The sequence below is a fragment of the Canis aureus genome, chromosome X, assembly GCF_053574225.1.
Source record: "Canis aureus isolate CA01 chromosome X, VMU_Caureus_v.1.0, whole genome shotgun sequence".
Taxonomy (NCBI): Eukaryota; Metazoa; Chordata; class Mammalia; order Carnivora; family Canidae; genus Canis; species Canis aureus.
Window position 1 is genome coordinate 48,426,397 of NC_135649.1, and position 27,962 is coordinate 48,454,358.

A 27,962-nucleotide genomic window follows, 5' to 3' on the forward strand; every position below is an offset into this window, starting at 1 on the left:
ACCCAATCGCTGTTGGTCGTCTATATCCCATGGTCACGTGAGGCTCAGCTTTCTCAGTCAAGCGAAAATTGAGGTATTCTGAACCGTGAGGCGACTTCGATCTCTCTGTCATGTGGACCCTGCCAGTCAAGGCCCTGGAAGTCAGGTAGATCCCAACAACTGCGGGTTACGCTGATCCTACAGTCATGTGAGCTCCCTCCGGTCGTGTGAGAGTGTGCCTTTAAGTGTGTGGAATCTCCTGAAGTGTCTTCAACTTAGCTTTTTGGAGTCAGACCTATTTGTACAAAAGACCTTTATAACCACGGTTTGCACCCTGGCACAGGGAGAATTTCGTGAGAGTGTTTCAGATTCCAACCTTTCCATCAGTTTTTATAGCCCTCCGTGGCAAGCCGCACTTGAGTGGGTGGGGCACCAGTAAATACTAGATGTTTACTCAGAGAATTGCCCTGAGAGGACGCAGGAGGGGTTTATGGACTTCTCTAGATTTCTTGTCGATTTTCTCGTCTCTAGAAACGCGGTGGGACCCCCTTCCCTTCCCTCTTCCCCACCCCCACACTAAAGCCCTATTCTTGATTATCACCCTGCTATATTAGCGGTCTGTATTGGACTCCTCTGCCCTTGTCTGGCCATGTTATCAAAGACACGGAAGACCTTCTAGATGCAAATTCATATAAACAATTCCAAATCTGACCTTAATTTCTTTCTCTTTAATTCTGTAGAGAAACAGAAGAAGAGAGACTTAAAAATAAAAAAAGGATATTGGGGATCCCTGGGTGGCTCAGCGGTTTGGTGCCTGCCTTTGGCCCAAGGGCGCGATCCTGGAGTCCCGGAATCAAGTCCCGCGTCAGGCTCCGGGCATAGAGCCTGCTTCTCCCTCTGCCTGTGTCTCTGCCTCTCTCTCTCTCTGTCTCATGAATAAATAAAAAATAATAAAAATAATAAAATAAAATAAAAATTAAAAATTGGATATTTTTTCAGTATAAAGATGAAAGCTCAACTATGCTCAAAAATATTTTTAAGTGTGACAGTAGCCATTATATGAAGTTTTAAAATGTCTTTCTTATATTTGCTTTGTAGTTCAACAGTTTTTCAAAGTACACATTGGGTGCATATTTTTTGTGTTAGAGATCTCTAAATGGCTTAAACTAAGCCAATCAGACACTCTTTGCTTCTGACTTTCCTCCTGATTTTCTAACCATTGCTTCTTAGAATCCTTGAAAACTTTCCCTTCCTCCTGTTCTTCATGTGGAAAAAAATAGTAAATTTGTTTAAGAAAAAATATTAACTAAAATTACAGGTGATACATTTAATAAAGAACATATAGATGGTAGTGAATGAGTAAAATTCAACAAGTAAAGGATTGTGTTTCATTTGTGGAGTTTTGAAATGTTGTTTGATAGATAAAGAATATTGTCATGTATAATATTTTTATTATATTATATCCACTTTATTTTTTTCTCATTTCAGCACTTCCAGGTTTGACATACAAAATGCTATGTCTGAAAGACAGCAACAACAAAAATATGTTCTTCCATATGAGAAATATAAAAAATACAGAAGTGAAGGTAAAAGGATTTTTATATTGTCATATTTTTAAGATAACTATGCTAATATGTAATTTGAATATCAAAGAGAGAGGTAGTGTCTTAGTCCATTCAGGCTGCTGTAACAGAACATCATGGAGTTTACAAGTGAAGGAGTTGCCAAGTGTGGGCCAATTCATAGAATATTTCAGAGAACCAAATCCTTTTGCTATTGTAAATGATATATTCATGATGAAATATTATTTTCAATTTTAAAAATTCTTTTGTGTATATTAGTATTACATCCAATAAATTGGTTAATCTCTATTCTTATACTTTTCTGTGGTTCTCTGAAGTTTTTTATGAAGACAGTTTTGTTTCTTCACTTTTACACACTTACTAATTTATGTATGTATGTATGCATTTATTTATTTTTATTAACTTCACTCACTGCCTAGGAGACTCAGTAAGATGTTGAACAGAATTGATTATATGAGGGGTGTCTGGGTGGCTCAGTTGGTTGAGCGACTGATTTTATTTTGGTTCAGGTTATGATCTCAGGGTTGTGAGACTGAGCCCCATGTTGGGCTCTGCGCTTAGTGTGGAGTCTGCCTGAGATTGGAGTCTGCTTAAGATTCTCTCCTTCTCCCTCTGTCCATCTCCCCACTCAGGCCCTCTTTCAGATAAATAAAATCTTAAAAAAAAGAACTGATTAAAGGAGACATTCTTGCCTCTTCTGATATATTATGGAATGCTCTTAATGTTTCACAATTATGTATGGTGTTCGTTGTAGTCCTTTTTTTTTAATACCTGTTATTAGTTTAAAGAAATATTGCCCTATTCTTGGTTAGCTGAGAGTTGTTGCTGTTTAATCTTGATTGGTTATTGAATTTTATTGTATGCCTTTTTTTTCTGAAATCTTTGGGATGATTATCCTTTCCCTGCTCCTTTATCTTATTAATATGCTGGATTATATTATGGATCTCCTAATGTTAAACCACACTGAAAGTTTGAGTTAAACACAACTTTGCTATGTTGTATTATCTGTTTTACCCATTGCTGGATTTGGTTTGCTATTATTTCCAATTCTTTGCATTTCTGTAACTAATTAGGATTGAACAGTACCTTTCCCTTTTCATGCATTATTTCTCAATAGTCCTCTTATATTAAAAAAAAAACTTTATATTACTATTTTTTATTTCTTAAATTTAAAAGAATAATATTCTATGACACATGAGAATTATTTGAAATTCTCATGTCTGAGGCCTTGTTCACTGTGTGGCATAACTAGGTGTCCTTTGGTCTGCTTGTTAAAAGAAGCTAGATTTTAAAAAAGAAGAAGCTAGATCCTACTTCTTCTAGAGCTGAAGCTTTGCAGCACAGCACCCTATGATCAGTAAACTTGGTGCCTGCAAGGGGTTTATGCTGATCTTCTAGGGGTGAGGCCTGCTGCACTGATTCATGGGAGGACTTGCCTAAGGAAAGATGCTCCAGCCAGGTGCAGGGCCCTGGTTTGTTGTAAGCAGTTCCAGCCTCCGCTGGGGGCACTGTGTTGCTCACTGAAGTCTTTCAATGCTGATTGGAGGGAATAGGGAATGGCCTCAACCAACTCTCCTCTCTGGAGCAGGGAGTTCGCACCTGCCACTCTTCACAGAAGAGCATACAGTCACTCCTCTTGTGTCTCTGGCTTCTGTCAGATCCCTGCCTTCACCCTGCCTGTGTCTGAGCTGTCTGCTTGCCAGGTGGCACAGTACTCCTGTGTTTTATCTCAGGCATTCAGCTGGGTTTCAAAATTCCAAATTTTAGAGACCCACATGGCCTGAACCTGCACTGGTCCTCTGGGAGAGGGTCTCACCACAAATCTGTGGTTTGAGGGTTTGTCCCAGAGGAGCAGTGGCACAACCATGATGCGGTTTGGAGTTTGCGATAAAGCACGGCAAAAAGTTGGCACCAAGGTTTGCTGCCCTCAACCTGTGTCTTTGTTCCTGTGCTAGGCAACAGGGCAGCATGTTGGCACTGCCAGTTCTTTTGTCCCCAGTAAGGCTGTGCCATCACTCCCAAATGCACTCCAAGAACTGTTTCTCACTGTGTGACCTAGGGGATCTCAGACCACAGTGCCTACTCCAGGGTCTCTGCCCTCCGTCCCCACAGGAGCACCACTAAGCCCCCAGGCACGACCCTGGTGATGGCATAGACTTCTAAAACTTTAGACTTTGCACTCTGCTGCTTATAACTTGCGGTACTCAACCCCTCTCCTTTTCCCAGTCAGTGGTTTGGGGGATGTTTTTCTTGTGTAATCCTTATCTGCTGTCCCCCTCCCTTTCTCCCACCCCCTTCCCCTTCTCTCCTTGATCAAAGCGCCCTCCACTTTGCAGCACCTGCAGGTCTTTTCTCCACTAAATCAACTCTCTGCAGCTCCTACCTTCCACGAGGTGATCATTTCTCTTCCTATAGATATGCAGTTTTGTTCTCTCAGTACAGATCAATTTCTTGGGTGTTCAGAGTGATTTGATATTTATCTAGCTGTGTTCAAGGGATGAGGCAAGCTTAGGATCCCCCTACTACTCAGCCATCTTAACTCCTCCCTCTTTTTTCAAAATCCCCAAGTGGCTCCGGTGTATGAACAAGGTTCAGAACTGAGTAATTTAAATGATGGTAATGCAAGTATTTAACTATATTTCATTTGAAAATTTTATAGTTATAGTTTTGGAATAATAATATTACATTAATAAATATATATAATATGCCAATAGTAATAAACAAGGTGTAGATGAAAGCCAAGCACCCATGAGCACAGCACTGACTTGGCAGTGAAGCTTTCTTTGCAAGAGATAATCAAAACCCAGGGTAAGGATGGAAGCAACAGAACAAACTCAACAAATCAAATTATTTGCACTAAAGAAATATTTTAAAAATAGAAAAAGCTGAACGGGACCTTAAGATAATATTTTCAAGAGAGAAAAGGAGTGATAAAGGAAGAAATTATATCCACTATAAAACAATAGAAAACTGATCAAGAAAAATGGCTGATTTAACATAAAGATCTACTTTCATTTCTTCCTAAAATCTCATTGAAACAATATCAAAGGTATACAGATACATACAATGCTATATTACTGAACAATAAAAAGGCAAAAACATGGTGAATCTCAAAACCATTGTGCTGACTTAAGGAATCCAGACACAAAGGCATACAGAATGTATGATTCCATTCATACGACATTCTAGAACCGGCAAGATGAGTATGTAATGACAGAATTTAGATCAAGGTTTACATGGAGATGAGAGATAGACTTATTGGGAACCTTTGAAGTGTGGTATATGCTTTATATCCTGATCAAGATGGTGGTTAGCTCTAATCCCTGATTTTTACATATAAGTAATTTGGGACCAGGATAAATTTGGTGAATTATCCAAATTGTTGCAGCTTATTAATCAGAGAGAAGACAGAGGGATTCTGATTATCAATAATAAATTGTTTCTATTTCACTGTGTAGTGAGTCAATAGGAATAGTGCTTCCCCCTGAGCACCTGACAAAACCTGAACCCAGCCTTGTATACAAGTGAAGTGGTAAACATGAAAGTCTAAAACTATCTGCATTCCAACCACACATTTATAAACACAATTGACATTCTTATGTTTTTATCTTGACTTCTTTATATTTATAAATCAAAATCACTAATATTTACTTCTAAGTAATGTATTATAATGTATATTTTTTTAATTGTGGTAAAAAAAACACAGAACACAAAATTTACCAACATAATCATTTCTAAGTATATAGTTCAATGCTAAGTATACTCTCATTGTTGTGAGATCAATCTCCATAACTTTTCATCTTGCAAAACTGAAACTATATATTAAACAGCAACTTTTCTTTGCTCTTTTCCCCCAGCCCCTGATAACCACCATTTTATTGTCCATTTCTAAGAATTTGAATACCTAAGATAACTCATAAGAGTGGAATCATACAGTATTTGTCTTATTATGACCAGCTTATTTAGTTTACCATAATGTTTTCAAGGTTCATCCATCTTGTATCATGTGACAGGATTTTGTTGCATTTTAAGGCTGAATAATATCCTATTGTATGTATATACCAAAATTCATCCGTCAATGAGCATTTTACCATCTACCTCTTGACTGTTTATAAATAATGGTATGAACATGCATATGTAGATATCTCTTTGAGACTCTACCTTCAATTCTTGTAACTATATACCCAGAATTGTATTGCTGGGTCATATGGTAATTCTATTTTTAATGTTTTGAGTAATCTCTGTACTATTTTCCATAAAGGCAGTATTTTGTATTTCCATCAACAGTGCAAAAGACTTCCAATTTCTTCACATCCTCACCAACACTTGATCTGTATATTTTTTGTTTTTTGTAGCCATCCTGATAGGTGTAGGTGATATCTCATTGTGGTCTATATTTGCATCCCTCTCCTGATTACTGATGTTTCCTTCCATTCCTATTTTGTCGAGTGTTTAATTATGAAAATGTTTTAAGTTATGTAAAATGATGTTCTGCATAACTGTAATCATCAGTTTGTTTTTGTCCTTCATTCTGTTAATGTAGCATATTACATTGATTTTCACATGATGAACTATCTTAAGCATCTTTTTTAAAATTTTTTTTTATTTATGATAGTCACAGAGAGAGAGAGAGAGAGAGAGGCAGAGACATAGGCAGAGGGAGGAGCAGGCTCCATGCACTGGGAGCCCGATGTGGGACTCGATCCCGGGTCTCCAGGATCGCGCCCTGGGCCAAAGGCAGGCGCTAAACCGCTGCGCCACCCAGGGATCCCACTATCTTAAGCATCTTAAGGATAAGTTGCATTTGATCATGATGTGTAAATCTTTTAATATGCTGTTGAATTTGGTTTGCTCATTTTTTGAAGATTTTGCATCAATATTCACCAGAAATATTGGCCTATAGTTTTCCTATAGTCTCTGTCTGGCTTTGGTATAAAGGTAATGGTGGTCTCATAGAATAAGTTTGGAAGTGTTCCTTCTTTAATTTTTTGGAGCAGTTTCATTTGGCATTCATTCTTCCTTAAATATTTGATAGAATTCTCCAGTGAAAGGCATCTGGTCTTGGACTTTACGTTGTTAGGTTTGTTGTTGTTGTTGTTGTTGTTGTTGTTTTCCTTTTTTTCTTTTTTTTTTTTTAATTTATTTTTTGATTGGAGTTCAGTTTGCCAACATATAGCATGACACCCAGTGCTCATCCCGCCAAGTGCCCACCTCAGTGCCCATCACCCAGTCACCCAAATCCCCCGCCCACCTTCCCTACCACTACCCCTTGTTCATTTCCCAAAGTTAGGTGTCTATCGTGTTTTGTCACCCTCACTGATATTTTCACTCATTTTCTCTCCTTTCCCTTTATTCCCTTTCACTAATTTTTATATTCCCCAAATGAATGAGACAATATAATATTTGTCCTTCTCAGATTGACTTATTTCACTCAGCATAATACCCTCCAGGTCCATCCACACCGAAGCAGAAGTTGGGTATTTGTCATTTCTGATGGCTGAGTAATATTCCATTGTATACATAGACCACATCTTCTTTATCCATTCATCTTTCGATGGACACCGAGGCTCCTTCCACAGTTTGGCTATGGTGGACATTGCTGCTAGAAACATCGGGATGCAGGTGTCCTGACGTTTCACTGCACCTGTATCTTTGGGATAAATCCCCAGCAGGGCAATTGCTGGGTCGTAGGGGAGATCTATTTTTAACTCTGAGGAACCTCCACAGTTTTCCAGAGTGGCTGTACCAGTTCACATTCTCACCAACAGTGCAAGAGGGTTCCCTTTCTCCACATCCTCTCCAACATTTGCTGTTTCCTGGCTTGTTAATTTTAACCATTCTCACTGGGGTGAGGTGGTATCTCATTGTGGTTTTGATTTGTATTTCCCTGATGGCCAGTGATGCGGAGCATTTTCTCATGTGCTTGTTGGCCATGTCTATGTCTTACTCTGTGAAATTTCTGTTCATGTCTTTTGCCTATTTCATGATTGGATTGTTTCTTTCCTTTGGAGTTTAGTGAGTTCTTTATACAACTTGGATATTATCCCTTTATCTGATAGGTAAGTTGCAAATATCTTCTCCTATTCTGTAGATTGTCTTTTAGTTTTGTTGACTGTTTCTTTTGCTCTACAGAAGCTTTTTATCTTGATGAAGGAAAAAGAATTCATTTTTGCTTTTGTTTCTTTTGCCTTCATGGATGTAACTTGCAAGAAGTTTCTGTGGCCAAGTTCAAAAAAGGTGTTGCCTGTGTTCTTCTCTAGGATTTTGATGGAATCTTGTCTCACATTTAGATCTTTTGCCATTTTGAGTTTATCTTTGTGTACGGTGTAAGAGAATGATCTAGATTCTTTCTTCTCCATGTGACTGTCCAATTTTCCCAGCACCATTTATTGAAGAGGCTTTTTTCCCAGTGGATAGTTTTTCCTGCTTTGTCAAATATTGGTTGACCATAAAGTTGGGGGTCACTTCTGGATTCTCTATTCTGTTCCATTGATTTATGTGTCTGTTTTTGCGTCAGTACCACACTGTCTTGATGACCACAGCTTTGTAGTACACCCTGATATCTGGCATTGTGATGCCCCCAGCTATGGTTTTCTTTTTTAATATTCTCCTGGCTATTCTGGGTCTTTCCTGATTCCCCACAAGTCTTAAGATGATTTGTTCCAACTCTCTAAAGAAAGTCCATGGTATTTTGATGGGGATTGCATTAAATGTGTAAATTGTCCTGGGTAACATTGACATTTTCACAATATTAATTCTTCCAATCCATGAGCATGGAATATTTTTCCATCTCTTTGTGTCTTCCTCAATTTCTTTTAGAAGTGTACTATAGTTATAAGGGTATAGATCCTTTACCTCTTTGGTTAGGTTTATTCCTAGGTATCTTATGCTTTTGGGTGCAATTGTAAATGTGATTGACTCCTTAATTTCTCTTTCTTCAGTCTTATTGTTAGTGTCTAGTAATGCCACTGAATTCCGGGCATTGATTTTGTATCCTGCCACACTGCCGAATTGCTGTATGAGTTCTAGCAATCTTGGGGAGGAGTCTTTTGGGTTTTCTAAGTACAATATCATGTCATCGGCAAAGAGGGAGAGTTTGACTTCTTCTTTGCCAATTTGAATGCCTTTTATTTCTTTTTGTTGCCTAATTGCTGAGGCTAGGCCTTCTAGTACTATGTTGAATAGCAGTGGTGAGAGGGGACATCCCTGTCTTGTTCATGATCTTAGGGGAAAGACTCCCAGTTTGAGAATGATATTTACTGTGGGCTTTTCTTAGATGGCTTTTAAGATGTTGAGGAATGTTCCCTCTATCCCTACACTCTGAAGAGTTTTGATCAGGAATGGATGCTGTATTTTGTCAAATGCTTTCTCTGCATCTATTGAGAGGGTCATATGGTTCTTGGTTTTTCTTTTGTTGATATGATCAATCACATTGATTGCTTTACGAGTGTTGAACCAGCCTTGCGTCCCGGGGATAAATCCCACTTGGTCATGGTGAATAATCTCCTAATGTGTTGTTGGATCTTATTGGCTAGTGTCTTGTTGAGAATTTTTGCATCCATGTTCATCAGGGATATTGGTCTATAATTCTCCTTTTTGGTGGTGTCTTTGTCTGGTTTTGGAATTAAGGTGATGTTGGCCTCATAGAACGATTTTGGAAGTACTCCATCTCTTTCTATCTTTCCAAACAGCTTTAATAGAATAGGTATGGTTTCTTCTTTAAACGTTTGATAGAATTCCCTTGGGAAGCCATCTGGCCCTGGACTTTTGTGTCTTGGGAGGTTTTTGATGACTGCTTCAATTTCCTCCCGGGTTATCGGCCTGTTCAGGTTTTCTAGTTCTTCCTGTTCCAGTTTTGGTAGTTTGTGGTTTTCCAGAAATGCATCCCTTTCTTCTAGATTGCCTAATTTATTGGCGTATAGCTGCTCATAATAAGTTTTTAAAATAATTTGTATTTCCTTAGTATTGGTGGTGATCTCTCCTTTCTCATTCATGATTTTATTAATTTGAGTCTTCTCTCTCTTTTTTGCAATAAGGCTGGCTGATGGTTTATCTAACTTATTAATTCTTTCAAAGAACCAACTCCTGGTTTTGTTGATCTGTTCCACAGTTCTTCTGGTCTTTATTTCATTGAGTTCTACTCTAATATTTATTAATTCACTGCTTCTGCTGAGTGTAGGATCTATTTGCTGTTTTTTTCTCCAGCTCCTTTAGGTGTAAGGTTAGCTTTTGTATTTGAGTTCTTTCCAATTTTTGGATGGATGCTTGTATTGCGATGTATTTCCCCCTCAGGACTGCTTTTGCTGGTTGTATCTTCATTCTCATTAGTTTCCATGGATCTTCTTAATTATTCTCTAATTTCCTGGTTGACCCTTTCATCTTTTAGCAGGATGGTCCTTAACCTCCACTTATTTGAAATCCGTCCAAACTTCTTCTTGTAATTTAATTGTAGTTTCAAAGCATTTTGGTCTGAAAATATGCAGGGGTTGATCCCAATCTTTTGGTATCAGTTAAGACCTGATTTGTGACCCAGTATGTGGTCTACTCTGGAGAAAGTTCCATGTGCTCTTTAGAAGAATGTGTACTCAGTTGCGTTTTGGATGTAAAGTTCTGTAAATATCTGTGAAATCCATCTGGTCCAGTGTATCATTTAAAGCTCTTGTTTCTTTGTTGTTGTGCTTAGAAGATCTGTCGATTCTAGAAAGCACTGTGTTCAATTCACCAAGTATAAGTGTATTATTATCTAAGTATGTCTTAACTTTGGTTATTAATTGATTGATATACTTGGCAGCTCCCACATTCGGGGCATAAATATTGATGATTGTTAGGTCCTCTTGTTGGATAGATCCAACAAGATATATAGTGTCCCTCTTCATCTCTTACTACAGTCTTTGGGATAAACTTTAATTTATCTGATATAAGGATGGCTACCCCTGGTTCTTTTGAGGACCATTTGAATGGTAAATGGTTCTCCAACCTTTTATTTTCAGGCTGGAGGTGTCCTTAGGTCTAAAATGAGTCTCTTGTAGACAGCAAAGAGATGGGTCTTGCTTTTTTATCCAGTCTGAAACCCTGCACCTTTTGATGGGGTCATTAAGCCCATTCACGTTCAGAGTTACTATTGAAAGATATGAATTTAGTGTCATCATGATACCTATTCAGTCCCTGTTTTTGTGGATTGTTTTCTTGGACTTCCTCTGTCTTTTACAGGGTCCCCCTTAATATTTCTTGCAGAGCTGGTTTGGTGGTCACAAATTCTTTCACTTTCTGCCTATCTTGGAGGCTCTTTATCTCTCCTTCTGTTCTGAATGAGAGCCTTGCTGGAAAAAGTATTCTTAGCTGCATGTTCTTCTCATTTAGGACCCTGAATATATCCTGCCAGCCCTTTCTGGCCTCCCAGGTCTCTGTGGAGAGGTCTGCTATTAACCTACTACTTCTCCCCATAAAAGTTATGGATCCCTTGTCTCTTGCTGCTTTAAGGATCTTCTCTTTATCTTTGGAATTTGCAAGTTTCACTATTAAATGTCGAAGTGTTGAACGATTTTTATTGATTTTAGGGGGGATCTATCTCCTGGATCTGAATGCCTGTTTCCCTTCCCAAGTTAGGGAAGTTCTCAGCTATGATTTTTTCACATACACTTTCTGGTCCTCTGTCCCTTTCAGCGCCCTTTGGAACCCCAATTAAACGTAGATTTTTCCTTCTGGGGCTATCATTTATTTCTCTTAACCTTTCCTCATGATCCTTTAATTGTCTCTTTTTTCCTCAGCTTCCTTCCTTGCCATCAACTTGTCTTCTATGTCACTCACTCATTCTTCTACCTCGTTAACCCTTGTTGTTAGGGCCTCCAGTTTGGATTGCATCTCATTTAATTTATTTTAAATTTCAGCTTGATTAGATTTAAATTCTGCAGTCATGAAGTCTCTTGAATCCTTTATGCTTTTTTCTAGAGCCACCAGTAGCTTTATAATTGTGCTTATGAATTGGCTTTCTGACATTGAATTGTAATCCAAATTTTGTAACTCTGTGGGAGAGAGGACTGTTTCTGATTCTTTCTTCTGTGGGGAGTTTTTCCTTCTAGTCATTTTGCTCAGTGCAGAGTGGCTAAAAAGAAGTTGTACTTGATAGAAGCGCGAACTCTTCTCACTGTAGCATTCCAGCTATTCTCTCTTTAAATCTCAGGCCGAATTTGTATGTTTCAAGATGATTTGAAAGTTATCTAAGTAAGTTGGTGGGGACGGGTGACTTGGGGAATCCTAGTCTTCTGCCATCTTGCCCCGCCTCCCTTGTTGGAAGGCTTTTGATAATTGATTCACTCCCCTTGCTCCCTACTGATCTGTTCAGATTTTCTTTTTTTTTTTATTTTTATTTATTTATTTATTTATTTACGATAGTCACAGAGAGAGAGAGAGAGAGAGGCAGAGACACAGGCAGAGAGAGAAGCAGGCTCCATACATCGGGAGCCCGACATAGGATTCGATCCCGGGTCTCCAGGATCGCGCCCTGAGCCAAAGGCAGGCGCCAAACCGCTGCGCCACCCAGGGATCCCTGTTCAGATTTTCTACTGCAGTTGTGATTGAGTCTTGTTTTTCTGGGAATTTATTTCTTCTAGGTTTTCCAATTTGTTGGTATACAATTATTCATAGTATACTCTTACAGTGCTTTTCATTTCTGTAGTATCAGCTATAATGTCACTCTTTCATTTTTGATTTTAGTTATTTGGAGCTTTATTTTTTTTCTTAGTGAATCTATCTAGAGGTTTGTCAATTTTGTTTATCTTTTCAAAAAACCAACTCTAAAGTTTCACTGTTTTTTTTTCTTATTTTTCTTTTCTCTATTTCATTTATCTCTGCTCTTATTTAATTCTTTACTTCTGCTAGTTTTGGGTTTAGCTTGTCCTTTTTCTAATTTCTTGAAGTATAAAAGTATGTTGTTGATTTGGGATCTTTCATCTTTTTAATGTACACACTTAAAACTATAAATATAAACTTCCTTGTTAGTACTGCTTATGCTGCATCCTGTAAGTTTTGATATGGTGCATTTTCATTTTAATTTGTCTCAAAATAGTTTCTAATTTCTTTTGTGACTTCCTCTTTGACCCATTGGCTTATGAGTGTGTTGTTTAATTTCAATGTATTCATGGATTTTTCCAGTTTTCCCCATCGTACTGATTTCTAGTTTCATTCCATTGTGATTGGAAGAGATGCTTTGTATTATTTCAATATTCTTATTGAATTTGTTAAGATTTATTTTGTGGTGGGATGCCTGGGTGGTTCAGCGTTTGAGCATCTGCCTTCAGCTCAGAGCGTGATCCTGGAGTCCCAGGATTGAGTCCCACATTGGGTTCCCTGCATGGGGCTACTTCTCCCTCTGCCTGTGTCTCTGCCTCTCTCTTTCTGTGTCTTTCATGAATAAATAAATAAAATCTTTAAAAAAAGATTTTGTGGCCTTACATGCACTCTATCCTGGAGAATGTCACATGTGCACTTGAGAAGAATGTATGCTGTTGTTGGAGTGTTTTGTATATGTTTGTTTTGGCCCAATTAATCTATACTCTTGCTCAAACCCTCTATTTCCTTATTGATCTTCCATCTGTTTGTTCTATTCATTATTGAAAGTTAGATATTAGTCTCCTACTAGTATTGTGTTGCTGTCTATATCTCCCTTCAGTTCTATCAAAGATTGCTTCATATATTTAGGAACTCTGTAGTTTAGTGCATAAATACATAAATAATTGTTATATCATCTTGGTGAATTGCTCCTTTTACTATTGTAAAATGACCTTTCTCTCTTCTGGCAGTTTTGACTTAATGTATATTTATTTTGTCTGGTATTAGTATAGCCATTGCTGCTCTACCCTTTCACTTTTAGTTTATGTATGTCTTTAGATAGAAGTGAATTTCTTGTAGACAGCATATAGTTGGCTCTTGTTTTTGCAATCCATACAACCAATTTACGTCTTTTGATTGGGAAGATAAAACCACTTACATTTAAAGCAATAACTGATGGAGAAGAAATTACTATTGCCGTTTTGTTCATTGTTTTCTGTATGTCTTGTGGCTTTTTTTATCCCTACTTTGCTCTGTCACTCTCTTCCTCTGTATTTAATTGATATGTTGTAGTGATGTGCTTTTGTTCTCTTCTCATTTGCTTTTACATATATTCTATAGATATTTTCTTTGTGGTTCTCATTGTAATTACATAAAATATTTTACAGTTATAGCATTTGTTTTAAATTGATTAACAATTTAACTTCAGTTGCATACAAAACTTACTGCTTTATACCTCCAACACCCCCACTATATGCTATTGAAGTTGCACATTACGTCTTTATATATTGTATATTCATTAACATATTTATGTTTTTAAAAATATTTCTGTCATTTAAATTCTCATTGTCATTAAATGCACCAAAATTACAATAGTACAGGTTACTATGTTTGCCCATGTATTTACCTTTACTGAAGACCCTAATATTCTCATACAGCTTAGTGTTTCTGTTACTAGTCTTTCATTTTAACTTGGACTCCCTTTAGTGTTTCTTGAAGATAAATTCTAGTGATAATAAATTCCCTCAGCTTTTGTTTATCTGGAAAAGTTTTCATTTCCCCTGCATTTGTTAAGGGAAATTTTGCCAGATATAGTATTCTTGGTTGATACTTAATTTTTTTACTTTAGTACTTAAGAGTATATCATCTCACTGCTTTCTAGCCTGCAACATTTTGGCTGATAACTGATAATCTTGTAAAAAGTTCCATTGTACATGATGAATTGCCTGTCTCTTGATGCTTACAAGATTCTCTCCTTGTCTTTGACTTTAGACAATTTTATAATGTAGTGATTACTATTCTCTTTGAATTTATCCTATTGGACTTTCTTCAGCTTCTTGAATCTTCATGTCCATGTCTCTCCTCCAGTTTGGGAAGTTTTGGGCCATTATTTTTGCAAATAAGCTTTCTACCCATTTCTCTTTTCTTTTTGGGATTCCTCTAATGCACATATTGTTCTTCATTATAATGTCTCATAAGTCCCATAGGTCTCCTTACTTTTCTTTATTCTTTTACCTTTTGGTTCTCTGACTCAGTGATTTCAAATGATATGTCTTCAAACCCATTAATTATTTCTTCAGCCTAACCAATTCTACTGTTGAACCCCTCTTACAAAATTTTCAGTTCTTGTGTTTTTTGGCTCCAGAATTTCTGCTCTTTTTAGTAGTTTCTATCATTTTGTTGATGTTCTCATTTTGTTCAGACCTTATTTTCCTGTTTCGTCTAGTTGTCTGTTTTCGCTTTTAGCTTATTGAACATCTTTAGGACAGTTATTTTAAATTCTTTGTTAGATAACTCATAGCTCTACCTTTTTTTACAGTTAGTTTCTGGAGTTTTTAATTTTATTCTTTTAATTGGTCCATATTTCCCTGTTTCTTTGTAGGCCTTGTAATTTTTTAAGAATTGGGCATTTGAAAAGGCAACCACTTCTGCCAGTTGTTGTGTACAGGCTTCATTCAGGGGATGACTTTCACTAAGGTCAACCTTGCTGGAAGTTCTAGGACTTTTCATACCTTTTATGGTCTCTTGCTCTCCCTGGCATCTGCGTATGAAACTGAAGCTCTAATCTAGTATTCACCTCTGTTTTCAGCACTTTCTAAACTTTTATGCAAGTCCAGTAATTTTTATAATTTAAACAAGACAGAGGGATGCCTGGGTGACTCAGTGGTTGAGCATCTGCCTTCAGCTCAGGACCTGATCCCAGGGTGCTGGGATCAAGTCCCAGATTGGGTTCCTTGCAGGGAGCCTGCTTCTCCTTCTGCCTATGTCTCTGCCTCTGATCATCCTGGATCAGCCTCCTAATAAGCCAGAATGTTGAATACATGGTCCACTCTTATTTCCATCCCAAGGAAGGAGAGGAAATATGGGCGGCTTCCTCCTAGTTGTTCTGTGGTATTATACAAAGGCAGAGGGGCATGAAATATCCTGAAAAACAACATGAATTTCACTAACCCTTTGCTAAAATCCCTTTTATATAAAGGGATTTTATAAATCCCTTTATATAAATTTATAAGGGGATTTATAAATTTATAAAGGGATTCATTAAATCCCTTTTATATAAAATCATATATATATGGGCTTGGCTTGGATGCTGTATTTTATGTTGATCTCCAGAGTTCTTACAGAGGTATTCTGGTTAATATATTGTTGTTAACTCAGTGTCTCTGTGGAGGAAGAAGGCATGTAGCTTCCTGGTCAAGCATGTTGCTGATATCACTCTGTAATATACAGTTTTGTATTCTTTTTTTCACATAGTGTCATAAGGTGTCAGGAGTATTCTGTTTTAGTTTTTGAACCTATCACTTTAATTTTACTATTTTTGAGAAAGAGGGGGAAAGAGAGAGAGTACAAGTAGGAAAAAGGGTCAGGGAGAGGGAGAGAGAATCTTAAACTTGGCATGGAGCCTAATGCAGGGCTTGATCTCACATGACCTGAGCTGAAATCAAGAGTCAGACACTTAACCAACTGAGCTACCCAGATGCCCCACCCTTTTTAAATAATAAGACATTTTTAGCAAAAATATTGGAACTGAGAATGTAAGCTCCCTTTCAGATCTTTCAGTATGCCTCTTTCAGAGTCTAAGCTTTTTATTTTGGTTCTCTTAATCAGATCAATGCATGTCATTTCCCACCAGGGCTATCCTGTTTTACTGTTCCTACTTTATGAAATACATTAATAGCTGACACCACAACGTTCTCCCATACACGTTTCCCTTCTCATTTCCCAGAGGACTAGTAACAATGAATGCAAATGACACACATTCATCCTTTACTGAGCACCAGATGTTGTACTAAGTACTGACCTAGCAATAGATAACTTACTTACAGTGCTTTCTTCATGTGTTTTCTACGTATTTCCATATATTAACTCAGTTTTCACAATTATGAGGCAAACTGTTACTGTTTTCAATTTAAGGGAAAAAGAACAAGGTGAGTCAAAGTTACTTTCCCTGAACCATAGAATTTAGTAGCATGATTCAAACTCTGATTGATCTGACCTCAAATCCTATGCCCATAACCAATGATGTGTGACTCTGTGTTGGTGCTAAAATGAGCACTGGGCTAGTACCCAAAGTCCAGTGGGCAATCATAGCTGTAGTATCTGGGACCGACATGATCTGAACTCTAGCCCTCTGTCCAAGAGACTCATCACTGCATGCTGTTCCCCTATATGATCTATCTTTTCTTAGACTATGTGTAAACTGTTTCTCTGATGGTCAGCTTGAAAATGAGGTAACAGAGACAGAAAAGTTATACATGGAAAGAAAGGAACGTTTCTAGAATGATGCATATTGCCAGGATGAATTTGGTTCCTCATAGGCTTTTTTCCATTTGTGTTTCATTCTCTTCCCAGTGATTACCCTCATCTTTCTGGCCCATACATCTATCCCTTGGCCTTTTTCCTCTGTATGTCAGGTACCCATGCTCCTTCTTCCCCATCTATCCTTGATTCTAGAGACAATAATTTCTACCCCTCTTCTGTCAATATCAGCCACTGGTCTTTCTGTCAAAGAGCCTATAAAAAGCACAGTGATATAATTATACGTATGTATTTCAGCATAGAATAATTTTATGATAAATTTTAAAAGTGAAATGTGTGGGTCAAAGCATAAGAATAACTTCTGAATGGTCAAGCATACTGTAGGAAATTAGACTCTACTGCACTGCTAGTGGAGAAGTATATTATTGGTGTAAATATCCTTAGGAAATAGTCTCCTATATGTGCTTCTTCTGGGAAGCTGTACAGCATGGACTCAAATCTTGGAATTGTCCTAAATCCCAAGCTATGCTCCACTGGATAATTTGGCCTTTAATTAGAAATACACTGTATAGAGAATTCTAATACTTTAAATGTGAAAATCAATTCAAATATTAAAATGCCAAGATGTAAAAAAAATTACAGGGCATTTAAAAAAACAAGAAGCAAAAATTAGATATACATATATAGTACATAATACATGAAAAATGTACATTAGAGTCCACTTTTGTGTGATAATGCACTTTCCAATGTGATTTGAAACACATGTATCTGTAATATAATTATACAAATGTAAAACAGATAAGATTAACATACATGCAGATGCTCATGCACACACTTTTACTTTCCTCTGAGACAGGGACACACACATCTTTCTCTCTCTCTTTTAATAAATCATGCTTCATTCTTTAAAAGGTTCAGTACAGTTTCTTCTTCCTCTGCCTCCTCCCCTATGATTCCTCCCTGATAGTGCCATCTATGAAATAAGGGTGTTTTATCTGGGCAGGCAGAGGAGTTTCCTTTCTGAGATTTGTGGGATTGAACCCTGAGGGCAGGTTGACACCCTGCTTGCCCTACTGTGTTGTTAGCATAAGACATGCTACATGCTAAGTGGACCACTGATAATGTCTTCAAACTTGTATTTTTGTTCCCCTTTTGAGAATACAATGATGGTGGTAGCTCACCTCAAGGAAGAAAGAAAGTTTGGAGTTCTTTCCAAGGTAATTTTGACAAGAGGAACTCTCATTATGAACGTGGTGGATATGAGCCGCAGCCTTCACACCTCCAGGAGGATAATGAAAATGTGTCGATGGTGGATGTCCAGGAGGACCCCCAAGTAAGACAGTAAGTGAACAGGCAGCCTGGTTTGCATGTAGCAGCCCCTGGGACTCTGCAACTCTTTTTCTCTCCCTGGTCTTCATTTTCTTCTCTCACTGGAAAACTGAAGAATGCTAGAAGTGGAATAATGGTTAAACAATCTTAATTGTAGTCCTGGTGACAGAGTAGTGAGGGTGTATGGAAGAAGACTTACATTTATGGCCACCCTTCTCCTCTCCAATTCCCCCCCACAGCACTCCTTATAACACCCAACGCAACAAGAGGAGAGTGAAATGGCATAATGAAGGCCATATCCATATTACTGTGTGGAGAGATAGAAAAAATCTGAAGAGAGAAGTGGAAGAGAACACACAAGATGGAATCTCAGGGAGCTGGTTCAAGATCACCGTGAGTGTCTTGGCAAGGTCTGCATATTAGACTATCATGGACCTTATTAAAAAGGAAGACCACATTATACAACCTTATGGCAATATTTGGAGGAGAGATTTCCAATGGAAATTTCTCTCCATTGGAGGGTTTAGGAAACCCACATTTGGCAGAAAAATAAGAAATAATGCCATTGCTTCTTTCTTTAGAAGCTCTGTACAGCTCAGTAGAAGGTCAGACAAGGATGCTGTTGGGTTTGTTTTCCAGCTTTAATTCCATGTTGTGTCTCTTTACCCCCATCCCTTCTTTTAACCTTTAGATTCCCTATGGGAGAAAGTATGACAAGGCATGGCTAATGAATTCAATCCAGAGACACTGCAGTGTCCCCTTTGTTCCAGTGGATGTAAGAGGATGGTGAAGCCAGATGAGTGGGCACAGGGAAGTGGTGGGCAGGGGGAGCCCACCGAGTAGAATGACTCTATGCTCTAAAATTATCATTGCCTCCCCTTCCTGTAGTTCCACTACATTAAAAACCAGGCCCGGTTCTTTGTCCAGGATGTTTGCACTGCCTCTGCATTGAAGGATGTGAGCTACAAGATTTTTGACGAGGAGAACCGGAAGGTTTGTGTTTAGAGTATTACCTCTACCTAGTCCTGTGGCAGAAGGACAGAGCAGGGGCTGGACATCTTTGGAATGAAATTCTTGGTGCTTAACCCATCTCTCCTTCTTGCAGATATCTATCTTTGTCAATCCCTCAAGTGTACCCTACTCTGTGCGGTACAAGTTGGAGCCAAAAGAAATGGAACAGCTGAAGGTAATGCAGACTCAAGGTCCATTGTGTGCACACACACAGACGCACCTCTTCTTCCTCCAGCCCCCAATTTCCCTATCCCCATCAGAGTCTTCCAGTGGCTCTAACTCTCTCTGCAGCTGACCATGAACAAACGCTATGATGTCTCCCAGCAAGCTCTTGATCTCCAGAGTCTCCGCTTTGACCCAGGTATACTTACCTGATGGTAGTAATTCTAGGGCAGGTTAGACCATAGGTATCTACCTGGGAGGGAGACTGGGAGATGGTAATGTGGAGAGGGGCTAGTGCTGGCTCTGGACCACTCTCAGCCTTTTGATTGCCTCCTCTTTACTTCCTGAAGATTTGGTGGGCCATGATATTGATATAATCCTGAATCGAAGAAACTGCATGGCTGCCACCCTACAGATCATTGAAGAGAATTTCCCTGAGGTGAGGCCTTAGACCCAGTGCTGTTATTAACGTTAGGGGGTGGAACTCATGAGGTGGAGAACAGATTTGTCTCTGAGGCCCTAGATAGTAACTGTCTCTCTAACTCCTCTTTACCAACAGCTATTATCTTTGAACTTGAGCAACAACAAACTGTATGGGCTGGATGGCCTGTCTGACATTATACAGAAGGCCCCCAGAGTCAAGATTCTGAACCTCTCCAAAAATGAGGTGGGAAGAGGAAGCTAGATCAAAGTTGGGGTTCATAGTGGGTGGTAGTGCTCATCAGAGCAATGACAGGAGGCAAGAGAAGGTACCTGTGTGGAAAGGTGAGGGCTAAGGGTGCAGGGGCCCCCGTGTGTCTCTCTTTCCCTTGGACTCCTTTCCAGTTTCCTCCTCATATTTCTCAGCTGAACTTGGTGTGGGAGTTAAACAAGATGAAAGGGCTGAATCTTGAAGAGCTTTGGCTAGAAGGAAACCCCTTGTGTGACACCTTTCCAGACAAGCCCACCTACATAAGGTCAGTGTGAACCCCTGTCACCCTTCCTGGGAACCTTTGGCCCTGGGAACTTGAACTGCTTGAGAATGCATATATGCAGGAAGGTGCAACCCTGGTCCTCTGGAAGGACCATAGGCCCCACCTTCTCCTTTCTTTGTGCCCCGTGCCCCTCACCTGTAAGGAGTTTCCTTCCTCTGACCTGCTCACCTGTTCTGGTCTGGGGTCTATTTCCATCTCTCTGTGTTCAGTGATCTTTTTTAAAAAATGTAAAAAAAAAAATTTATTTAAATTCAATTTAGTTAACATATAGTATATTATTATTTTCAGAGGTAGAATTTAGTGCTTCATCGGTTGCATATAACACCACAGCTTACTATTATATCAAGTGCACTCCTTATGCATTCAGTGTTCTTTAGAATACCCTCCAAGAGTGTGCTCCAGGAAACAGGGCTGCTCTTCCTCACCAGGACCAGGAATGACTACCCTAGAGCCACAAGCTGGTGCCCTGGACTGAGAAGGGTCCTCCAGCCCAAAGCCTAATGCTGAGACAGGCCTTCCTACTCCCTGCTGAGATGGGGCTTCCCTCCCTTTTTCTGAGAGGCGACCTCCTTCCCTTCTCCAAAAGAGTTCCCCACTCTAATCTCAAGCTGCCATAGTGGCTTTCCTGCCCCATGCTGAAGGCCGAGGCTATGAATGGCTGCCATCATGGCATCCATTCCTCGGACCCAGGAGCTGAGCCCTCCTAGGGAGAAACCAGGGATCCTTGAGTAAAGGAGACAGAAGCAGGTGGCTGCCAATAAGCAGAGGGCTTTCCAAGGCAATGATGGAAGGCAAAGAGCAGAAGTACTTGAGGAGACAGAAGGACAGGCTTCTTAGGGCACACATCCTTGTCATCTCCCTCCACACATCATATCATCCCAACTGGTCCTTCAGAGAAGTTCTGTGTAGCCCAGGACAGATATGATTCCTCAGGAGTAGAAACCAACTGAAACAGGCACAGGTGCGCAGAGGCCATCAGGAGGGCAGGCAGTGATCATGTGAGGAGGCCAAAGACCCTCAGGCACATGATGACCTGGAGCTTGACCTTCTACTTCTGGGGATGGTCTCCTGCCCACGTGGCTGTCTCGTTTCTCATGCCCAGCTTAGTCTGAGGTCACACAGGTGAAAAAGTTTCAACCAGCATCTAATGGACCTCCAGCCCAACATCTGTATGTTTTCCATTCCCACCTCTGGAGCTAGGGCCAACCAGGGCAGATGAAGGAAAGGGTTGCATCTGTGGAGCCATTTCCACCACTTCTCTCTTCTACTTGATCCCTACCACCATGGTCGAGCTTCTTTCCCTTCCCTTTGCTTTGCTTTCTCTTCCTTCTTTATCTCTAGTTCCCCTATGTCTCTACTACCTCTCCCCTCCTACCTGCAACCCCTCTTCTGTCTTCATCCCCCTCTCTCTCCTTCCCTGCCTCCTGGGCCTTGCCTCACTCACCTCCCTGCCCCAGCATCCTGGGCCTTTCATGTCAGGAGTGATGTCGTGCCCCTGAAGAATGCTGGACCCCTAGTGAGGTAGCAGAGAACTGGGCTCCCACTCTATTCCCTCTCCTCTTTGGAGTCCTAGATAGGGATCTGGAGGAATGAAGGGAGGTAGGGAGGGGATGACAGCCCTGGTGCCTGGGCTCCAAATGTTGTTTCTTGTGGCACTGAAGAAGGGAATAAGGGCAGTCAGGTGGGAGCTACCCAGTGGAAAGAGAGGGAGGGGAGGGAGGGAAAGGGAAGGAGGGAGGTTTCACAACCCTGACCTATCAGTCATTTCTTTCTATTTTGGGTTTTGGACAGTGCCATCAGGGATTGTTTTCCCAAGCTGTTACGCCTGGTAAGTGCCTACATTCATCATTGTCTCTTACTAACATTGATCACCTTCACACCTGCCCTCAAGCCTTTTGGGTATTGCCTAGATTACATGCTTGTGTAATTATCCATTTTAGGGGACCAGGACTCCTGAAAAAGACATGAATATGTGATCTGGAAAAATTCCAACACATGTATAAACAAATGCACACATACACAAGCAAGAGTTGCATATAATAGTAAAGACTTGATGTCTTGACATGATGAAGACACCCACTGTAATCTTATTCATATAATTTCCAATGCCCTTTCATAACTGACCTCTGACCCTCACCCTCTCATGAACTCCTCTTTTCCCCTGATCATCCATGACCACCTCCTTAGTCTCCACTGCTGACTTTTTCTTCTTTTCTCTAGGATGGCCAGGACTTAACCCCACCAGATATCATTGATACTGACATGCCATATTCAATACAGCCCTCCAAGGTGAGGGAAAATGATCAAACATTTGGGGCTTTACAAGGGGGGCTTTATCAGCCACATAGTCTCAAATGTCTTTTTATTCCAGGAAAGCTACAAAGGATCTGAGGAACTGAAAAATCTAGTCTTGCAATTCCTGCAGCAGTAAGTACTCCTGGGAATCTGGGGAAGGGGATGGCTAGGATGAGCAAGGCTATCCAAGCTCAGGACTGCTGATTGGATCTTGAAATCTCATTTGGGGTCTAGACCACAGAGATAGACAGTCCTCATTACTCCACCACAGGTACTACTTGATCTATGACTCTGGAAACCGTCAGGGTCTCCTCGGTGCCTACCATGATGAGGCCTGCTTCTCCCTGGCCATTCCCTTCAATTCCAAAGACCCAGTGCCGTGAGTAGACATAGCTCACACTCTGCTCCTGGGGCCTTTGTCTCCCCAGGAGACACAAGAAAGCTCCTGGAAGCACCCACACTGGCCAGACATCCACCTTCTGTTTCTCTTTCTCTCCTAGAAGCAACTTATGCGAGTACTTCAAGGAAAACAGGAATATGAAGAATCTCAAGGACTTCTGTGCGTGTGTGATGGGGAAGATTGAGCAGGGAAAGGGAGGTGAAGGGATAATTATAGGGCCCAGGGTGTGGCCACCCCTAACCTTTGCTTGGTTTTCCTTCCCCTAATAGCCCTATGTGTTCAGCTGCTGAAGCATACAAAATATGACATCCTGTGCTCCCTCTATATGCTTCCCAAAACACAGCATGACCTCAGCTCCTTCATGGTGGACATGTGGTTCCAGACGGTGAGCACCTGCTTCCTCCCAAAGGCAGCCCCAGAAAGCCACAGGAGGGTAGGACATGTAGGTGACTTAGCCCCGGCCTCTTCCCTTTCAGGAGAAGATGGTCTGCTTCTCTGTCAGTGGGGTGTTCAGGGAAGGTAAGTGTGCATAGAGCACCTCCCCAGATGCCCCACTGCTCCATTGCCACTGGCTGGGCTCACTCTCAGAACTCTCCCAGCTTCCTTCATCCCTTTCCTTATTTTCTTATTCCCTCTGAGTTTTCTTTCCTCCACTCTGCTCTAAGACCATCCTGGTTTGACCTGGATCTATGCCTGTCTGTCCCACACAGCTTGGATATTAGGGACACAGTCTGTGGAGTTTGATGGCTGCCATCCCAGATCCTTACTCTGAGAACTACTTGGGGTGATTACTTAACCTCTAAATTTCTTCATTTACAAAATGGAGCTAATAATGCCCACCTTTCAGACATCTGTGAAAAATGAATAAAACGAATTTGTGAAATGGTTGCCATAGCACCTAGTAGAGGCCCTGTCACTTGGGAGCAGATTGCTCCTAGTCTTGCCATCCCCATACCAGACACCCTGACTCCCATTGGACAATTGTCCCCTTCAGCATGATTATAAACTCAGACTCCAAATGGGGAACACGGTGTGGGCATGTAAAGCATGTGTGATTCTAAGGGGATACTGTTGTTTGTTGTTGAAGTGGAAGGAAAGTCTCAGGGTTCCATTCGTGCCTTCACCCGGACCTTCATCGCTACCCCTGTCAGTGATTCCACGTAAGTTCTACGTTGTAGGTGGTAATGCTCATCTCAGCCTGAGCTCAGGGGTGTGGGAGTGTGGTGTTGTAGACATCTTGGTTTTCTCAGTATTGTGAAAAGCCAACAGGAGCAGTCTAGTCTGGTGGTTAACACCATGGGTTCTGGAGTTAGAGCACTGGGTTCACTTCCTGATCCCAGCACTCACTAGGTGTGTGTCATCTTGGTTAAGTCACATGACCTCTCTGTGACTCATTGTCTTCCTTGGAAAATGGGGATTAGACTGTCCATCCCATTGGGCTTTTATAAGGAATAAATGTGAGTGTAAAATCTTCCCTGGGTTGCAGATTAAGTATACATCTAGTGAGGCTAGTAGGTAGTTCCTGCAAACGCAGGCTCTGTGGGGGAGGTGGAAGTACCAGCCTAGGAACCTGGGGGGCAAGCATAGTAGGGGTATGGAAGGAATCTCGTTGCTGAGTGGCAGTGAGACCAGGATCATGGTTGAGGACTTAGAGCTGTATATCCATTCACTTGTCTGAGGGCCCACTTTCACTCCAGTCTGTGCATCGTGAATGATGAGCTGTTTGTGAGAGATGCCACCCCCGATGAGACTCAGAGTGTGTTTTCCAAACAAGAGCCTACACTGACCTCCAGCTCCATGGACACCCTCTCCCAGGAGCAGCAGGAAATGGTACAGGCTTTCTCCACTCAATCTGGGATGAAACTCGAGTGGTCTCAGAAGTAAGTGTTGGGTGTGCATGGGGAAAAGGTGAACTGGGACAGTGATGTGGGTGGAGGAGGGTGAATCAAAGAAACTCACAGGAAATTTGGAAAAATAGCACTTAGGATAGTTTACTTTCAAAAAAAAAGGTGGGCCCATGGAAAATGTATCATGGTATATATATGTGAAGTATTTTAAAAATAGTACAATGCTCAGTAACATTGTCTTATATATAGAAAATCTGAAAGAACCCACCAAAACAACCACTGGAACTAATAAACTCAGTAGGATTCTGGGATAAAAGACCAATATACAAAACCTATTTGTGTTTCTATGTACTTGAAATGAACAGTACAAAAATAAGATTAAGAAAATAAACCTTACAATAGCATCGAAGTAGTAAAATATTTGGAAACAAATGTAACAAAAGCACAAATCTTATACCCTGAAATCTATAAAACTGTTGAAAAAAATTTTTAATGGAACTACGTTCCATTTCTATTAGTTGGAATATTGCTAAATAGCTTAATATTCTTAGGTGGCAGTAATACCTAGAGCAATCTACAGATTCAAAATCCATGTAACAGTGCTTCTCTGCAAAAATTGACAAGGTTATCCTAAACTTCATATGTAAGTGGGCCAAAACAAGCTTGAAAGAAAAGAACAAAGTTAGAGGTCTCACACTTCCTAATTTCAAAACTTGCTGCAAAGGTACAGTAATCAGAACTATGCGATGCTGGCATATGGACAGCTCATGAATCAATGGAGTGGAAATGAGAGTCCACAAATAAACCCTCACATTTACAGTCAATTGATTGTCAATAAAAGTACTGAAAAAATCCGTTGGAAAAAAAATAGTCTTTTCAGCAAATGGTTCTGGGACAACTGGATATCCACATGCAAAACAATCAATTTTGACCCCTAATTCACATCGTGTACAAACATAGACTATAACGGATCAAAGATCTAAAGGTAAGAGCTAAAACTATAAAAATCATGAAGGAAAACATTGGTGTAATTCTTCATTAATTAGGCAAGTGTTTCTTATATATGACACCAAAAGCACAAGGAACCAAAAAAAAAAAAATAGATAAGTTGAGCTTCATCAGAATTAAAAGCTGTTGTGCATCAATGGACACTATCAGAAGAGTAAAAAATCCCACCAAAGGAATGGAAGAAAATATTTGCAAATCACATATCTGACAGGAGTATATGAAGAACTCTTGCAGCTCAGCAGTAAAAGGGCAAACAACCCAATTTAAAACGTGGAGAAAGGGCCTGAATAGACATTTATCCAAAGAAGGTATACAAGAGGCCAACGAGCACATGAAAAACTTCTTAGCACCATTAGTCACTAAGGATTTAATGCAGATTAAAACCACACACTGAGTTACTGCTTCACACCCACTAGGCTGGCTTTAATCAATAAAATGAATGATAACAAGTGTTGGTGCAGATGTGGAACAACTGGAGTTCTCATGTATTATTGTTGAGAATATAAAATGGAGCAGGGGTTGGGGAAAACATTTTGGCAGCTCCCCAAAATGTTAAACATGGAGTTACCATATGACCCAGTCATTCCACACCCAAGTATCTACCAGGAGGAATGAAAACATGTGTTCAGACTAAGACATGTACAGGAATGTTCATAGCAGCATTATTTGTAATAGCCAAAAAGTGGAAACAACCCAAATGTCCTTTAGCTGATGAATGGATAAACAAATCTGGTACGTCCACATGGTAGAACATTATTCAGTCATAAAAAAAGAATATAGTGCTGATATATGCCATGACATGGATGAACCTTGAAAACGTTAGGCTAACTGAAAGAAGCCAGCCCCGAAAGGTCACATATTGTATGATTCAATTTATATGAAATGCCCAGCATAGTCAAATCCACAGGGACCAAAAGCAGATTAGTGGTTTCTAGGGTCTGGGGAAAGAGGAGGAATAAGGAGTCATTGCTAATGTTTAAGGAGTTTCTTTTTAAGGTGATAAAATTATTTGGGAATTAGATAATGGTGATGGTTGCACAATTTTATGACTAAGAAAACACTGAATTGTACACTTTAAAATGTAATGTGCATAAAAAATAATAAAATAAGTTATGTGTACTATATCTCAAAAAATGATTGGAAACTTATACTTTTTAAATTTTCTTGAATTTCTTTATCAAAATACATTAAGTTCCCTTGTTCTTTTAGAGAGCTCTATTTTTCTGTTTTGAATTCTAGTGGGCATAAATTCTAGTGGGCCAGTGATAGACATTTTCACTAGGTCTTTCTTCATCATTACACATAATGTTCATACTGGTACATGCATCCTGGCAAAAGAGTGGCATAGATTTAGCGTTGCAAGGTCAGCACGTCTGTACTGTGGTACTAATGGAGATCACCTGTTCTCCCATTCCAGGTGCCTACAGGAAAATGAGTGGAACTACACCAGAGCTGGTCAGATCTTCACTGTGTTCAAGGTGAGGTCTGGGAATCATTAAGCAGGCTACAGATGGGTGCTTCTGGGCCTTCCAGAAGGCAAAGAAGGTGGAGGCTGGGTGGCCTGGGGATGAAACTCTGGATTCTGGCTCTTCTGATGTCTCAAATCCTTTCCTCCAGAATGAGAGCAAGATCCCAGAGGAGGCCTTCAAACAAGTCACCTAAAAGAAGCCTTGGATATCCACATCATCGTTTCTCTTTTCTCCAGCCTATGCCAATGCCCATGACTGGGAAAAGAGGCCTGGCTGACCAAGAAGCCAAAGTTACGTTCCAGGCCAGGTGACATACCACCGGGAGGATCAGTTGTTCCATGTATTTTCCCCACTCATATGATTGCTGTTTAGTTTCATAATAAAGAATGAGGCTGCACGTTGTATGTTGTGTGTCCTGCATCTCTCTTCCTCTGTCCCAACATGAGCTAATGAGTCCAAGACTGAAAGACCCTGCCCTCTCCCCCACATTATTCACCCTGGCAGTCCCTGGCAGTACTAATTCCATAGGTAGTGTGTCAAAAAATTCTGATGAGAAAGGACACACGCTGCTTCCAGGGACTAGCCTTTGGAAAGAGTGT

General features: G+C 40.1%; 1 protein-coding gene across 2 annotated transcripts; it reads left to right on the forward strand.

Annotated features, from left to right (window-relative positions):
- On the forward strand, nt 1-27,765 carry LOC144307682 (nuclear RNA export factor 2-like). Of its 2 annotated transcripts, XM_077887619.1 has the most exons (22): nt 1-145; nt 1,468-1,565; nt 18,026-18,209; nt 18,437-18,590; nt 18,889-18,972; nt 19,086-19,190; nt 19,303-19,383; nt 19,500-19,569; nt 19,721-19,809; nt 19,930-20,037; nt 20,217-20,326; nt 22,136-22,172; nt 22,565-22,633; nt 22,716-22,771; nt 22,911-23,018; nt 23,140-23,198; nt 23,309-23,424; nt 23,516-23,558; nt 24,127-24,199; nt 24,737-24,919; nt 27,312-27,372; nt 27,512-27,765. In XM_077887619.1, exons 1-22 carry the CDS (start codon nt 111-113, stop codon nt 27,554-27,556), a joined length of 1,968 nt encoding a protein of 655 aa, XP_077743745.1. In that variant the 5' UTR covers nt 1-110; the 3' UTR covers nt 27,557-27,765. The 2 variants fall into 2 exon arrangements, with proteins under 2 accessions (XP_077743745.1, XP_077743746.1); XM_077887620.1 differs by lacking the exon at nt 22,911-23,018.
- The last annotated feature ends 197 nt before the right edge of the window (nt 27,766-27,962 follow it).